Genomic DNA, 14711 nt, shown 5'->3' on the forward strand with positions numbered 1-14711 from the left:
GCACACCGGCTCATGGCGAAAACTTTGGCTTGGAAGATGCTCGGACATTTTCCGATTGGTGGGGACATTTTGGTTCGGGGCCGAATATCTCCGCTCTTATGCCCTCCGGTGTCTTCAAGCCATCGGTGTCTCATTACTGGGAAGTTGGATGAGTGGAATCTGCTCTTTCAGCTTCTCCATGTTCCGTGACTGTATCACTTTGCCTCTTCCGCATTCTTCTTTACCTATGTTTACTGAAGTACTCCTGGCTAACTGCTCAATTATTATGTGTAGAGGTGCTAACTTAAGCAGCACCTTTATTGCCGCCGTCGGCCATGTTCGCATAGCTCCCGTAATGCAGACACATGCCAAGCGTTGAAGCTTCGTGAGTGATTTTTTGTACGGTCAACATAGTTGTCCTTGATGCCCACGCAACTGCTTCATACACTATGGTAAGTCTCACTATAGTGGTGTACATCCATCTTAGGATCTTTAGGCTGCATCCCCAGGATCTTCCTGCAATACGTCTGCAGACCAATGGCTGTCTTGTTAGGGTTGATACTTAGTTCCACCTTAGTACACCATGCTTTCGTTACCCCCAATGCCCTTTGAATTATGTCGCAAAGGGTGATTTAAAATCTGCCTTTTACAATTATAACAATATCATCCACGTAACCCTGATATCGGGTTCCGTTCTCTGAGAGCCTCTGTTGAAGTTCATCTACTACCAAGCTCCACAGCAGGGATGACAGGACACCCTCTTGTGGACATCCCTTCGTTGTCTTGATCTCTACTGTACCGTCCCCACTCAAGGGGACGCAGTACTTTGCAGTGCTTTCAGAGCAAAGGATGACAGATGCTGTAGTGACCAGCCAACTTAAATTTGCCGCTTACATTTAGCTCTTAACAAAAGGCCCCCCACCAACATTTCCGTCCATATTCGACACATCCGTGAACAAGTAAACCGGTTCCTTTCCCCGGATGAGTCCTCTTCCCCATTCCTCTCCCGGGGAATGACTGGGGTGAAGGTTGCACAGGGGGCAGTTATCGGCATGCAATAGTCAGTCCTGTCAGGGATAAAGTCGAAGGCTAGATTGTCCTAAGTCAGAAAGCCCATAGCCCATATCAGTGGATACCTTCGTGAATAATAAACAACTTTTTAAAGAATTTTTGCAATTAGTGCGTCTAATTTATTATTTGTTTCTTCTTGGGAATTTGGCATCTCTCTAGCCTCATTCTTATGGCTCTTCCTCTTCTCCATCTTTTATATCCCTCCCTCTCACTCTCCTTCCCCTCGGTCCCCCCCCTCTCCCACCGCCTTTCCTCTCCGCTCCCTTTCTTTTCCCTCTTCCTTCCCCTTCTCCTTTTCCATTCCGTGGTTCTTATCCTTTCCTTCCCATTTTCCTTCTCTCTTTCCTTCCCCTTTTCCTTTTCATTCTCCTTTCCATCCCTTTTTTCTTCCCCTTCTCCTTTTTCCTTTCTTCTCCTTTACACCTCCGTCCCCCTCCTTCTCTTCCATCTTTTTATCCCTCTCCTTCTCAGCTTCTCCCGTTCGCCCTCCCGATCTATTACTCTTCTCCATTTCCTTGTCCCTCTTCTTTTAATTTTCGTTTTCGTTCCCTTTTCCTTCTCCTATGCATCCTTCCTCTCCCTATTCCAATGCTCTTTCTACCCTTATCTGTATTCTTGTATCTATTCTTACGCGTCGGTTAGGGACCATTCCCCAGAAGTGGGTTTACCTCAAGTGGTATGCATCACTCTATATATATTGTAACGAATTTGCTGCAAATCTTCTTATTTGCCCTTTTGCTAGGTTCGTATCGCTAAACTGTTGAATAAATAACTCCAATATTGAATAATGGAAAAAGATGGCCTTTATTAAAATACTTCACAATAACACTCAAACTGTGCAACGAATAGCTTAATAACCAAACTGATAGCTTAAATGAAACTGACTTTCAAAATAATACTGCTATTGCTCGCTAGATATCGTCTTAGTCGTAACTGCTTGACAACTCAAATCAAACTGAATTACTTCTTACTCGCCTGCCACGCTTTTATAGTTTACGCTGCATACTTCTAGGCTCTTCGATTTCCAGAACTTACTAGTTATTTCGGCTACAAAATCGCCAGCCACAACTACGTGCAAAAATTATTGCCCTCTCTTGTGACAACTGAGATAAGATATATGCATGTGTTTGTGCATTGCCGCTCCGCTGCTCGTATACGTACATATGTGTAGACGCAATTATTTATTCGTTTATGTAGATACATAATGATTGAATTATTGATGTGAATGTTTGTAGTTTACAGTCTCTCGCGCATACATAGGCGCATAAGTAAATGCATCTGTGTGTGACATCTCTTTCGGCTGCCTTATATATGTGTATACATGATTTGATTATTGACGTAAATACTGCTTGGCATGGCCTTAGCATCGCCTTAGTGATGGTACAGCTCAGCGATGCCAATATCCGTGACACTGCCCTCCACCTAAGTCTGATCAGACAAATTTCTCGATCTAAACGCTGCTAATCTCTCCAAATGAACCACTTTCATTTTGGTTCGTTGTTTGGTAGTGGTTTGTATGCGGTACACTACATCGTTGATCCGTTTTACAACTTTGTATGGGCCTTCCCAGTTACACTGCAATTTCGGGGACAAACCTTTTTTTCGTTGTGGGTTGTATAGCAGCACCAAATCTCCTTCCTGAAACCCTTCCGAATTAATTGCTTTATCGTACCTCGCTTTCATCTTGTCACTCATAATCTTTGCTCGTTGCCTTACCAGATCGTGTATCTCTCTCAGCTCTTCTTCTAATACATCAGTGGATTTCTTGACATTCCTCTCCGCATCGGCATCTATCCCATACTTCAAATCAGCTGGCAGTCGAAGGTCATTGCCAAAAATTACCTTTGCAGGAGTTTGGCCCGTTGTGTCATGTACTGCCGATCGGTAGGCCATCAAGAATTATGATATGTGTGTATCCCAGTCCTTATGGTACTTGTCGACTACTTTCCTTAAATGCTCCTCCAATGTTCTATTGAAACGTTCCACCATACCATCGGACTGAGGATGCAATGCAGTTGTCCGTGTTTTTCGAATGCCCAACTTCTTGCACAGTTCTTGGAACACAGCTGATTCAAAATTCCTGCCTTGGTCAGAATGTAACTCCATTGGTACACCATACCTTGCAACACATTCGTTTTTAACCACTTCTGCTACTGTTTCTGCTTCCTGGTTTGAGATTGGGTATACCTCTGGCCATTTACTGAAATAATCCATAACCACCAGTACGTATTTGTTTCCGCGGTTGCTAGTAGGAAATGGACCTGCGACATCCATGGCGATCCTTTCAAATGGTGCACCTGAAATATACTGCTTCATCTGGCCACGACTTCGGGTTTTGGGCCCTTTCGCTCTGTTGCATACCTCGCAATTGGCAATCCACTCGGTGACCGACTGACGGCAACCAACCCAATAGAATCTCTGCTTAATTTTCTCGAGTGTCTTCGTGATTCCAAGATGGCCTCCACTTGGACCATTGTGCAACTCGCTGAGCACGTCAGGAATCCTCTTTCTGGGAACAACTATCAGTTTCTTCTTGCATTGACCATCCTCACTCTCCCATACTCGATGCAAGCAACCGGATATCAATTCCAAACTGTTCCACTGTGCCCAATATGACTTCGCAATGGGACTCTCTGCTGACATATCCTCTCTGCTTGGTCTTTCGTTTCGTTCGAGCCCTTGCATAACATGTGACAGATCTGTATCTTCTAGCTGACACTTTCTTAGTTGTTCCTTGTCCCATTCATCCGTACACGTTATAGTCATTAGCCGGACATCTATAATGTCTTCTCTAGCCTCGGCCTTTGAACAGTGCTTGCATTCTAAACTACATGGTCTTCGTGACATTGCATCAGCATTTCCATGGGTACTACCTTTTCGATGCTCAATGGAAAAGTCATAGCTTTGTAGTCGCTCGATCCACCGTGCCAATTGTCCTTCCGGATTACGGAACTGCAGAAGCCATTTCAACGCTGCGTGATCTGTCCTGACACGGAATCGCTGGCCGTAGAGGTATTTGTGAAAATGTTTAATGCACTCTACCAATGCCAACAGCTCTCTCCGCGTAACACAGTAGTTCCTCTCTGGTTTTCCAATCGATCGGCTGTAATATGCAACTACCTTCTCCTGTCCATCGACCAGTTGTGATAAAACGCCTCCTATAGCATATCCACTTGCATCTGTATCTAGAATAAATGTTGCTCCTGGAATCGGATATGCTAACATTGGGGCAGTGCACAAACGCTCCTTCAATGTTTGGAAAGCCACTTCTTGCTCCTTCTTCCATTCAAAAGCTTTGTTTTTTCTTGTTAGCTCGTGGAGACTATGGGCTACGCTGGCAAAATTTGGTACAAATCGGCGGTAATATGTGCACAGCCCAAGAAAACTTCTCAATTCATGTAGGTTCTGTGGTCTTGGCCAATCCTGTACAGCCTCTATTTTTTCGTTCGCAGTGCAGATGCCCTCTGTCGTTACCTTGTGACCCAAATAATTGACTTCCTTTTTAAACAGCGCACACTTTTTGGGACTCAGCTTCAGACCAGCGCCAGCTATTCTCTGGAAAACTTCCTCTAAGTTCTTAAGATGTTCATCAAAGTTCTTGCCCAATACGATGATGTCGTCCAGGTACACCAAGCATGTTTTCCAATGTAGTCCTTTCAGTACCTGGTCCATGAGTCTCTCAAAAGTAGCTGGTGCATTACAAAGTCCAAAAGGCATCACTGTAAATTGCCAAAGACCATCACCGACACTGAAGGCTGTTTTCTCTTTATCTTCCTCCTTCACCTCCACTTGCCAGTAGCCGCTTTTCAAGTCCAGCGTGGAAAACCATTTCGTACCAGATAGCGAGTCCAGAGTGTCATCAATTCTTGGCAATGGGTAGCTATCCTTTTTCGTTACGTCATTCAACTTCCGGTAGTCCACGCAAAACCTCATTTTCCCATCCTTCTTTTTTACAAGTACTACCGGTGAGCTCCATGGACTAGTTGATGGTTCGATGACGCCGCTGTCGCTCATTTCTTGAATGATTTGACTCACAACTTCCCGCTTCGCCAGTGGAACACTACGTGGAGCTTGACGGATCGGCCTCGCATCTCCAGTGTCAATTTGATGCTTCACAACGTTGGTGCGGCCTGGTTTAGAATCATCCTGGTCAAATATGTTCGCGTACTTTAGGAGCAGTTGTTTTGCCTTACTCTGAAATGCTTCCTCTAGCCCCTGTGTCCATGCCGTGATGTCATTTGAAAGATCAGTATTACTAGCTGAAACGTGTTCCTGGAGCTGTTCACAGTTAATAACTACTTCAGCCTCTTGGCATCTTCCCAAAATAGCTCCTTTAGTCAGTTTGAGTGGTGACTTGAACTCATTGAGTACTCTTACCGGAATACGTCCATCTTGTTTTGTCATAGCCAGGGTTTTTCCTACAAGTATGTTTAGTGCTGATTTGTTTGCTGCTTCGACAACCCACAATTTGTTTGTCCCACAATCTCCATCAACCTTTGCCCAGATGACTGCTTCGGATTTTGGTGGTATTCGCTGACTCTCTTCCACCAGCACTCGTTTACTGCTGTAGCCTCTCTCGTAGCCGAAATTAAGTGGCACATCCATGTTCTTATATCGCATCATCTTGCTTTGCATATCGATCTTGATGCCTTGGTTGATTAAGAAGTCCACTCCAATTATGATTTCATCAACAATACCTGCCACTATAAAATTGTGAAGTACCGAGACGTTCCCAATTGCTACTTCACATTCTACTTCTCCAATTACCTGGGTGTCCTCTCCCGTGGCTGTACGTAATCTTGCTCCAAGCAATGGTCTTATCTTCTTGTTGACTAAATCTGATCGAATGATGGAATGGGATGCACCCGTATCTACAGTCAGTAAACGTTCCTTTCCATCCACATGTCCTCCGACAGTAAGATTGCTTGACCTTCTTCCAATTTGCGAGATAGAGATTATGGGGCATTCAATTGAGGGAGCCAGCTGTCGCCCCTTGCGGCTGACTCGTTTTAGTTTAACGATTGAGTGGATTTGGAGATTTGCTCGTCTCCTTCAGCTCTGCGTTTACGGCCACCCACATCGTTGGAACTATTGGAATTGCTACTGCAATGACGTGCAATGTGACCTGGGTTACCGCACTTGAAACATTTCATAACTCCGGCATTTTTCTGTTGTGATCCCTTCAGAGCTTCCAAAATTTTATCTACCCACTCTGGCCTTTCTACTTCCACACGATGAGCTTTGTATGCTGGTTCACTCAATAATGACGCCGTTTCCTGAGTCAATGCATGGGATACCGTTTCAGAAAATGTTTGCTTTGGGTTCGCGTATGTGGCTCGCTTCGTTTCGACGTCCCTTATGCCATTTATAAAGCTCTGAATCTTCACTCTTTCCGCGTATTCCACGGGTGCATCCGCATTTGCAAGATGAGCCAGTCTTTCAATGTCCGAAGCAAACTCCTGCAAAGTCTCGTTAGCTTTTTGGTAGCGGTTTTGCAATTCTATTTGAAATATCTGTTTCCTGTGTTCGCTTCCGTATCGCCGTTCTACAGCAGCCATCAATGCGTCATAACTGTTCCGTTCGTACTCTGGAATAGTCTGTAAGATTTCGGCAGCTGGTCCTTTCAATGCTACGAAGAGTGCGGCAACTTTATCTTCCACATTCCAGTTGTTCACTGCTGCGGTCTTCTCAAACTGTAGCTTAAAGACCTGGAAAGGAACAGAACCGTCAAAGGATGGTGTTTTTACCTTTGAATTACTAGTTGAGACTGCTGGGCGATTCAGTTGCAACTGCTCGATACGTCCTCTCAAAGCATCCACCTCGGCCTCGATTTTTTCTTCAAACTGTAAAATTTTTGTATCTTGCGCCTCCAACTTCGAGGAAATACGTCCTTCTTGCTCTTCCAGTTGAGCAGAGATTTGCGATGATATCTGTGCTGAAATTTGAGCCGACATTTCGGATATCCGTGCCTCTTGTGCTTCAATCTTCGCTGTTATACGGTTCTCCTGCGATTCCAGCTGAGATACCATATACGTTTTCTGTTCTTCTAGTTGTGATGACATATTTGTGGATATTTGTGATGACATTTCTGTTATACGTGCCTCTTGCGCTTCCAGTTGGGATGCCAATTGCGACGACATTGATGCTACTGTCGATGTTTGTGCAGATATTGCAGCCAATATCATGTTCAAGTCTGTGCTCGTAACTGTCTGCGATGTTTCGTTTTTCTCTTCAATTTTTGTTGTTGTTTCGTCCCCATCAGGATAAAAGACAAACTCGTCCACATCAATTCCTTGCGACTCCATTACCTCTCGTAGCCGTGCTTGAAGTTCGATCTTATTGCCGGTTGTATTTAATCCACGGTTCTCCAACTCCTTTTTCAGTTGCTGGATCTTCAATTCACCGAACTTTGCCATGTCCTTGTTGTCCTCTTGAATTTATTCAACAATCCGACTTCTGACACCAATTGTAACGAATTTGCTGCAAATCTTCTTATTTGCCCTTTTGCTAGGTTCGTATCGCTAAACTGTTGAATAAATAACTCCAATATTGAATAATGGAAAAAGATGGCCTTTATTAAAATACTTCACAATAACACTCAAACTGTGCAACGAATAGCTTAATAACCAAACTGATAGCTTAAATGAAACTGACTTTCAAAATAATACTGCTATTGCTCGCTAGATATCGTCTTAGTCGTAACTGCTTGACAACTCAAATCAAACTGAATTACTTCTTACTCGCCTGCCACGCTTTTATAGTTTACGCTGCATACTTCTAGGCTCTTCGATTTCCAGAACTTACTAGTTATTTCGGCTACAAAATCGCCAGCCACAACTACGTGCAAAAATTATTGCCCTCTCTTGTGACAACTGAGATAAGATATATGCATGTGTTTGTGCATTGCCGCTCCGCTGCTCGTATACGTACATATGTGTAGACGCAATTATTTATTCGTTTATGTAGATACATAATGATTGAATTATTGATGTGAATGTTTGTAGTTTACAGTCTCTCGCGCATACATAGGCGCATAAGTAAATGCATCTGTGTGTGACATCTCTTTCGGCTGCCTTATATATGTGTATACATGATTTGATTATTGACGTAAATACTGCTTGGCATGGCCTTAGCATCGCCTTAGTGATGGTACAGCTCAGCGATGCCAATATCCGTGACAATATATTATACTAGCCTTTACCCGTGGCCTCGTCCGCAAGGAGCAAATAAATCATATGGACTATTCACGTTAACCTGCTTATCAAGTTATTTGTTTTAAAAAAATTTTCTGTCTTATTAATTTCTTGTAATTTAATTCTTGTAATAGAGTAAAAAAAATAACTAAATGAGCTGATAACCTGATAGGATCCCCAAATGATCAAAATTATCCAGAAAAAGCCACGAAATGACCCCGAAGGTATCGCGGACGGATCCCGAAAACCATCCAGAAATGCTCCTGGAAGGGTCTCCAAATGGTCCCAGAATAGTCCCAAAAAAGTCCCGGAATGACAACGACGCGATTCTAGAGTGATCCATAGAACCACACAGAACTGATCCCTGAAGGGTTCCCAAATGATCCTTAAATAGTCTCGAGAAAGTTTTGAAATGACCCTGACGGGCTCCCGGATGGACCCCAAGCACCCTCCGGGAAAGGTCCCTAAATTATCCCGAAATGTCCCGATATTACCCCGACGTTATCCCGGACGGATCCCGAAAACCATCCAGAAATGATCCCGAAATGACCCCGACGGGATCCCAGAAAGGTCCCAAAATGATCCCGAAATAGTCCCGAAAAAGTTCCGAAAAGACCCTGACCGGATCCCGAAAATCATCAAAAAATTATGCCAGAAGTGTCCCAAAATGATCCCGAAATGCCCCTGAACGGATCCCGAAAACCATCCAGAAATGATGGCAGTAGGGTCCCCAAATGATCCCGAGTTAGCCCAAAAATCTTCAGAAATTACCCTGAGGTGATTCCGAACGGATCCTGAAAACAATCCAGAAATGATGCCTGAAGGCTACCGAGAATGTCCCGAAATAACCCCGACGTGATCCCAGATGGATCCCGAAAACTATCCAGAAATGATGCCTGAAGAATACCGAGAATGTCGCGAAATAAGCCCGACGGGATCCCAGATGGATCCCGAAAACCATCCAGACGGGATAAAAAGTAGCCTGTGTCCGTCTCCTGGTTCTAAGCTACCTCTCGCACCAATTTTCAGCCAAATCGGTTCATCCGTTCTTGAGTTATAGTGTAACTAACACCACTTTCTTTTATATATATAGATTTTTCACGGGCAAATTCAACGGTGAAAAAGTATTCGTTAAATGAAAAAATTTGACAATAAATATCACTTTTTTTTCAAACTGGATCGCATATCAAATGAAGTGGTGAAAAATGCGGTGAAAAAATATTCGTTAAATGAAAAAATTTGACAATAAATATCACTTTTTTTTCAAACTGGATCGCATATCAAATGAAGTGGTGAAAAATGCTTTCACTTCACAACTTCATTGAACGTGAATTGACTCACTGCTATGAAAATCTTCTTCATTGCTTAAAAAGTATTATTAACCCTGCGTCACCAAAGGGGTATACTGCGATCTTCAAACATTAGGAAAGATACAAAATACAATAGTAAATGCTTTTCCAGGCATTCCTAATCGATTTAATCAATAAAGATGATCAAATGGAATTGATAGCGACGGAGCACAATCGTGCCCATAGGGGCTTACATGAAAATTTTCGCCAGATATATCGTGAATATTAGTTTCCAGACATTAAAAAATTATTGGAATCAGTAAAAACGAATTGCAAGATTTGTCTGGAATTCAAAGGAAACCTCCCGATCCTGAAAAAGGTAGAACGCCAATTCCTAATCTTCCAGGTGAAATTCTCCATATAGGCATTTTTATAATTGGTTAGCAATTGTTTCTAACGAGCAAAGATAAGTTTTCCAAGTTTGCAGTGGTAAAATCAATTGCCTCGAGAGGTACGCTCGACATCAAATACACCCTTTTAGAAATCTTATTGATATTCAATAATACGAAAGTCATTGTTTCTGATATGGACAAGGCTTTTCAATCAAATGCAATAAAATGTTTACTAACAGACACCTTTGCAATAGATCAGTTTTTCATTCCATCTCTTCACAGTGAAAGTAATGGTGAGGCGGAAAGTTTTCACTCTACCTTATCACCCGCTGTATCAAAGAACAGCAAAAGATAGACAATCCCATTGACCTAGTTCTTTTGGCGGCTCACAAATACAATTGTAGTTACCATTCGGTCATCGAAACTAGCTGATATATTTCACAATTGTGATGGGGAAAAGTTGGATTCCATAAAAATACAGTTATCTGAAGCTCAAGAAAAACCTTTCCAAAAACGTAATCGAGGCCGAGTAGTTAGAAATTATAGCCCTGGAGAAAAGGTGTTCATAAGAAGAAATAAAAGGCGTGGGAATACATTTGATAAGGTATTTTTCGAGAAGATAATTGAGCAAGATCTCGCTACTGGCAGAAAAGTGTATATAAGTAATATCCGTTAAAAAAAGGAAGCTTTTTTATCCAGAGTACCTTTTGAAAATAATAACAAACACACAAAATTAAAATATCAAAAAAAATTTTCTAACCACTTGTTGATTTTTTAAATAATCATTATGTTTCTAAAAATGTAAAAAGCTTATTTTATGTTTTGTTTAATTTTGTTAAGTTATTTTTGTATGTATCTATGTAACATCAGTTCCCAATTGTAATTAGTTGTAACAAACCAATTTTATGTTAGACTAAACTATTCACGTAATTATATTTCCACTTTCGACTTAAGCAAAAATATGTGAAATGTTTACATCTACGAATCGAGGACGCTTCGAGATCTAAGCGGCAATTACCCACCGACGTTTGCCGTACGTACGGACGTTTGTCGTACGAAACACGTTTGACCGAACCCTCAAGCCCGTAGGAATCAATGTGTGCGGCTGTGTACATGTACATAATATATTTGTGTGTGTATTGTTTACAGATAAGCACTGCTGCCATTGGCCATTTTGCATGCATGCTTATGGAAACATCAACTTTTTCCAATTTAATTTTTGATGTTGTAAAAGGCTGTAATTACTATTAAATAAATATAAACAGATTACATATTTATAATCTGCACTTTTACATAATTATTTCGAATTATTTTCACAATTATTCAAACTTTAATTAGGTGTTTTTGCATAAAACTGCAAACGATCAAAAATTAGCGCACAAACGTTTACTAGGCAACTCTGTCTAGTGAGAGAGCGATCAGCTGACACGTTCTTACGGAAAAAATCAAAATTGTTTTGATTTCTACGTTCCGGGCTACGTACGTACGAGCGTTGCACGTCGGTGAGTTTTCGTTTACATTGCACACTCATAAGATAGGTCGTGTCAGCTGACACGTTTTTGGTACGCACGTTCGTGAGTATAGCTGGAGACATTGGTACTTTATCGGTAACCGTATCGGTAACCTTTTAACAGCTGATTCGACCAACCTTATGAGAATCAATGCAATCGATTATTGGTGCCGCTAAGGTCGTAACCGTATCGTATCCAACCAATTGGGTTTTGGTTTACCGTCGTAACGATAAACAGCTGATTATCACTTACAGTTCTGTTAAATGAACATTGCATGTTACTGATTACTCAAAACTTAGCAACACTTAACTTAACATAGAAGTCTGTTGAATTTTGATTTTCTATGTAAGTTCTAAGTGACGTTTACATTTTGAGATGCCATTTGTTTGTTTCCTTTCATTTTGACATTTTGTCATACAAATTGACATTTATTTAAAAATAAATATCAACGCTGATTATGATGCCAGATTGTATGCGCCAAGTGGAGTATAATCGTGGCTAAGTTGGCAAGTTTACGCCAAGTCAAGTCAAGTCTATGCTAAGTATCAGTAATGGAGGCTTTAACATATCTATAAGTTAACAAAGCCCCCAAGCTGCTAAGTTTACATACCAGCCAACATAGCTGTCAATGCTAAACTAACAGCAACTAACATAGCCATTTTCTTTATCCAAACTTCCGCTGGGTTTGTTATTTTGGAACGATCGCCAAAGAACATACATTTTTACATCGTATGATTGGAAAATAGCACCCAACAGTAAAATATGCAATAATAACCGCTAGGTTAGGTGATCAAAACTTTTAACAATACGATACCAGCGGTTTTTCCATTATAATAAAATTACAATAATTTAATAAGGGAAATTATTGTGAATACGTCTCAAACTCAGTAAATTTGCGAACTAATAAATGATTATTTTAATTTAAGCTGTAGCTAACAATCATCCGTGCTTTTAATATATATTATCATGTTTAAATTTTCCGTTTTTAGGTCCACATTTACAACCAACGCTTTTTTTCCGGCATAAATAAATGCACACGTAATGTACCATTTGACCGAATAAATATAAGGGAAGTAAACTCCTCACAACTTGGACCATTACCAATACCTACGAAAAAACTACCATTCCGTTTAGATCAGATTCCTTTTTATGACACGCAGTATATGGTTAACGTGGCGAATTCGATATCTAGGCAAACTTGCTCTAACTCAATAATTAGTTACGATGACGAAGAGCGTTGGGATAGCCCCGTTCAGCCAAATCCATCAATGACAACTTGTTTACTTACATATAACGCGTACAAAAAAGAACAAGCTTGTCAGACAAACTGGGATCGAATAAATGAAAGTGATGTAATCTACAACCAAAACTATTATCGTGATCCACAAATAATAAAAAGGTGATTTATTAAAATTTACATTATTTGTTTACGCGCTCTAAAAACTGCATAGGGGATACTCATATATCTTGTACGTTTTTCGCAGATTTTGATAAGATATATTAAATTACGCCCTCACAAAAAATTTTGAAAGAAGTTGAACCAACAACACTATGGACACATTTAGTCTATGTGAGATCTTTATTGACCGGCCAGTTCAAACTAAGTTGTACCAAAAACAAAGGAACTAAGGACTGATCCGAAAAGAAAGTGAATTTCTAGATGTGTGTGTGTCGGATCATTAGCCTGGTTTTTTTTTACACGCGTATACGTTTACCTTTGCGCGTAAAAAAACGCTTATCCTCGCTTAGATAATGCTTAGAAGACCCATCTAGCAGCAGTGGTTAAATAACTAGCTACAGCACAGGGTGTACCGAAAAGCGGAGGCACAACCCTCCGATGGCCATAGTGTATAATATAAAGCTGAATCAGTTGCGATGAATTGTGGACACGCACCATTTTAAAAGGTGATATATAGAATTAGTGCAGAGGTGAAACCTAGACACATATTTCAGTCGAATCGGAGTATAATGCGTATTGAAATTTAATAGTACTAATTTTATGCGCGGCAATTTCGGAGGAGTAGATAAAGTTTGACGCCTAGCAGTCCATATAAAGTTTAAGCGTAAACGTCTATAGATTTAAAAAAAGGCAGCTATTACTGGTAAAACACTGTAAAAGAGTGTGGGCTGTTCTGGTTTCACTATATATGTAGCTACACCGCGAGTTGAATAACAAGAGTAGAAAAAAATGTGTGCAGTTGCCTTAGTAAAATAAATGTTTGTGATTAAAATCCGTTAAATTGCTCAAATTGATTGCAGAAACGCTACATAATAATGTATTGTTGGAGTTTTAGGAAATTCTTGATAATTCTGCTCCTTTGTTAACGTTCGAACTGTCGAATAAGTACATGCAAAATGCTCTATATAAAATTATACTATGTTCAAACAGAAAAATAAATTGAGGCAATTTCTATTTAAATTGAGTGGTGTTCATACAACTGAATTTAACTTACACAATAGTAATTTCATAGCTGGTTGGCTCATCTCTGCAGCAACAACATACCTTTGTTCTGACTGTCAAAATGTGCGTGTTGGTATTATAATGGAAAGTAAATATAAAACTTTGAAATTTTTCTGTGTTTTAAGGCCGTGGGCGCTGATGGATTGCCTGAGGAGCTATTCAAGTTCGGTGGCGAGGAGTTGGTAAGGCGCATGCAGCAGCTTCTTAGCCAAATTTGGGCGGACGAAAGCATGCCCGACGGTTGGAATCTAAGTGTCCTTTGCCCAGTCCACAAGAAATGGGATACTGCAAAATGCACCAACTATCGTGGAATCAGCCTTCTTAATATCGCATATACGGTCCTTTCAAGTGTATTGTGCGAAAGATTGAAGCCCACCGTGAACCGGCTGATTGGACCTTCAGACCTGGTAAATCTGCCATCGACCAGATTTTCACAATGCGTCAAATCTTGGAAAAAACCCGTGAAAAGAGAATCGACACACATCACCACTTCGTCGACTTTAAAGCCGCCTCCGACAGCACGAAAAGGAGCTGCCTATATGCCGCTATGTCTGAACTTGGTTTCCCCGCAAAACTTATACGGCTGTGAAAAATGACGTTGAGCAACACCATCAGCTCAGTCAGAATTGGGAAGGACCTCTCCGAGCCGTCTGAAACTAAACGAGGTTTCAGACAGGGTGACCCCCTATCGCGCGATTTCTTTAATTTGATGCTGGAGAAAATTATACTAGCTGCAGAACTTAACCGCACTGGAGCTATTAGTTCTGCTTACTCCAAACTGGAAAAAGAAGCGGTAAAGATGGGTTTGATGGTGA

The 14711-nt window shown here is 41.1% G+C and overlaps 1 protein-coding gene and 1 pseudogene across 4 annotated transcripts in view; one reads left to right on the plus strand and one right to left on the minus strand.

Annotated features, from left to right (window-relative positions):
• ninaC (STKc_myosinIII_N_like and MYSc_Myo21 domain-containing protein ninaC) overlaps positions 1 to 14711 on the plus strand; it is a 2219740-nt gene that overhangs the window by 1994209 nt on the left and 210820 nt on the right. For all 4 annotated transcript variants that reach the window (XM_067766366.1, XM_067766367.1, XM_067766369.1 and 1 more), the window contains one exon: positions 12425 to 12834. In XM_067766366.1, the coding sequence (XP_067622467.1) occupies positions 12425 to 12834 (410 nt within the window). The remainder of the gene's footprint in view (positions 1 to 12424; positions 12835 to 14711) is intronic.
• LOC137239978 (T-complex protein 1 subunit eta-like) overlaps positions 1 to 14711 on the minus strand; it is a 73965-nt pseudogene that overhangs the window by 54550 nt on the left and 4704 nt on the right.

Source organism: Eurosta solidaginis, chromosome 2 (genome assembly GCF_040869045.1).
Source record: "Eurosta solidaginis isolate ZX-2024a chromosome 2, ASM4086904v1, whole genome shotgun sequence".
NCBI classification, from domain to species: Eukaryota; Metazoa; Arthropoda; class Insecta; order Diptera; family Tephritidae; genus Eurosta; species Eurosta solidaginis.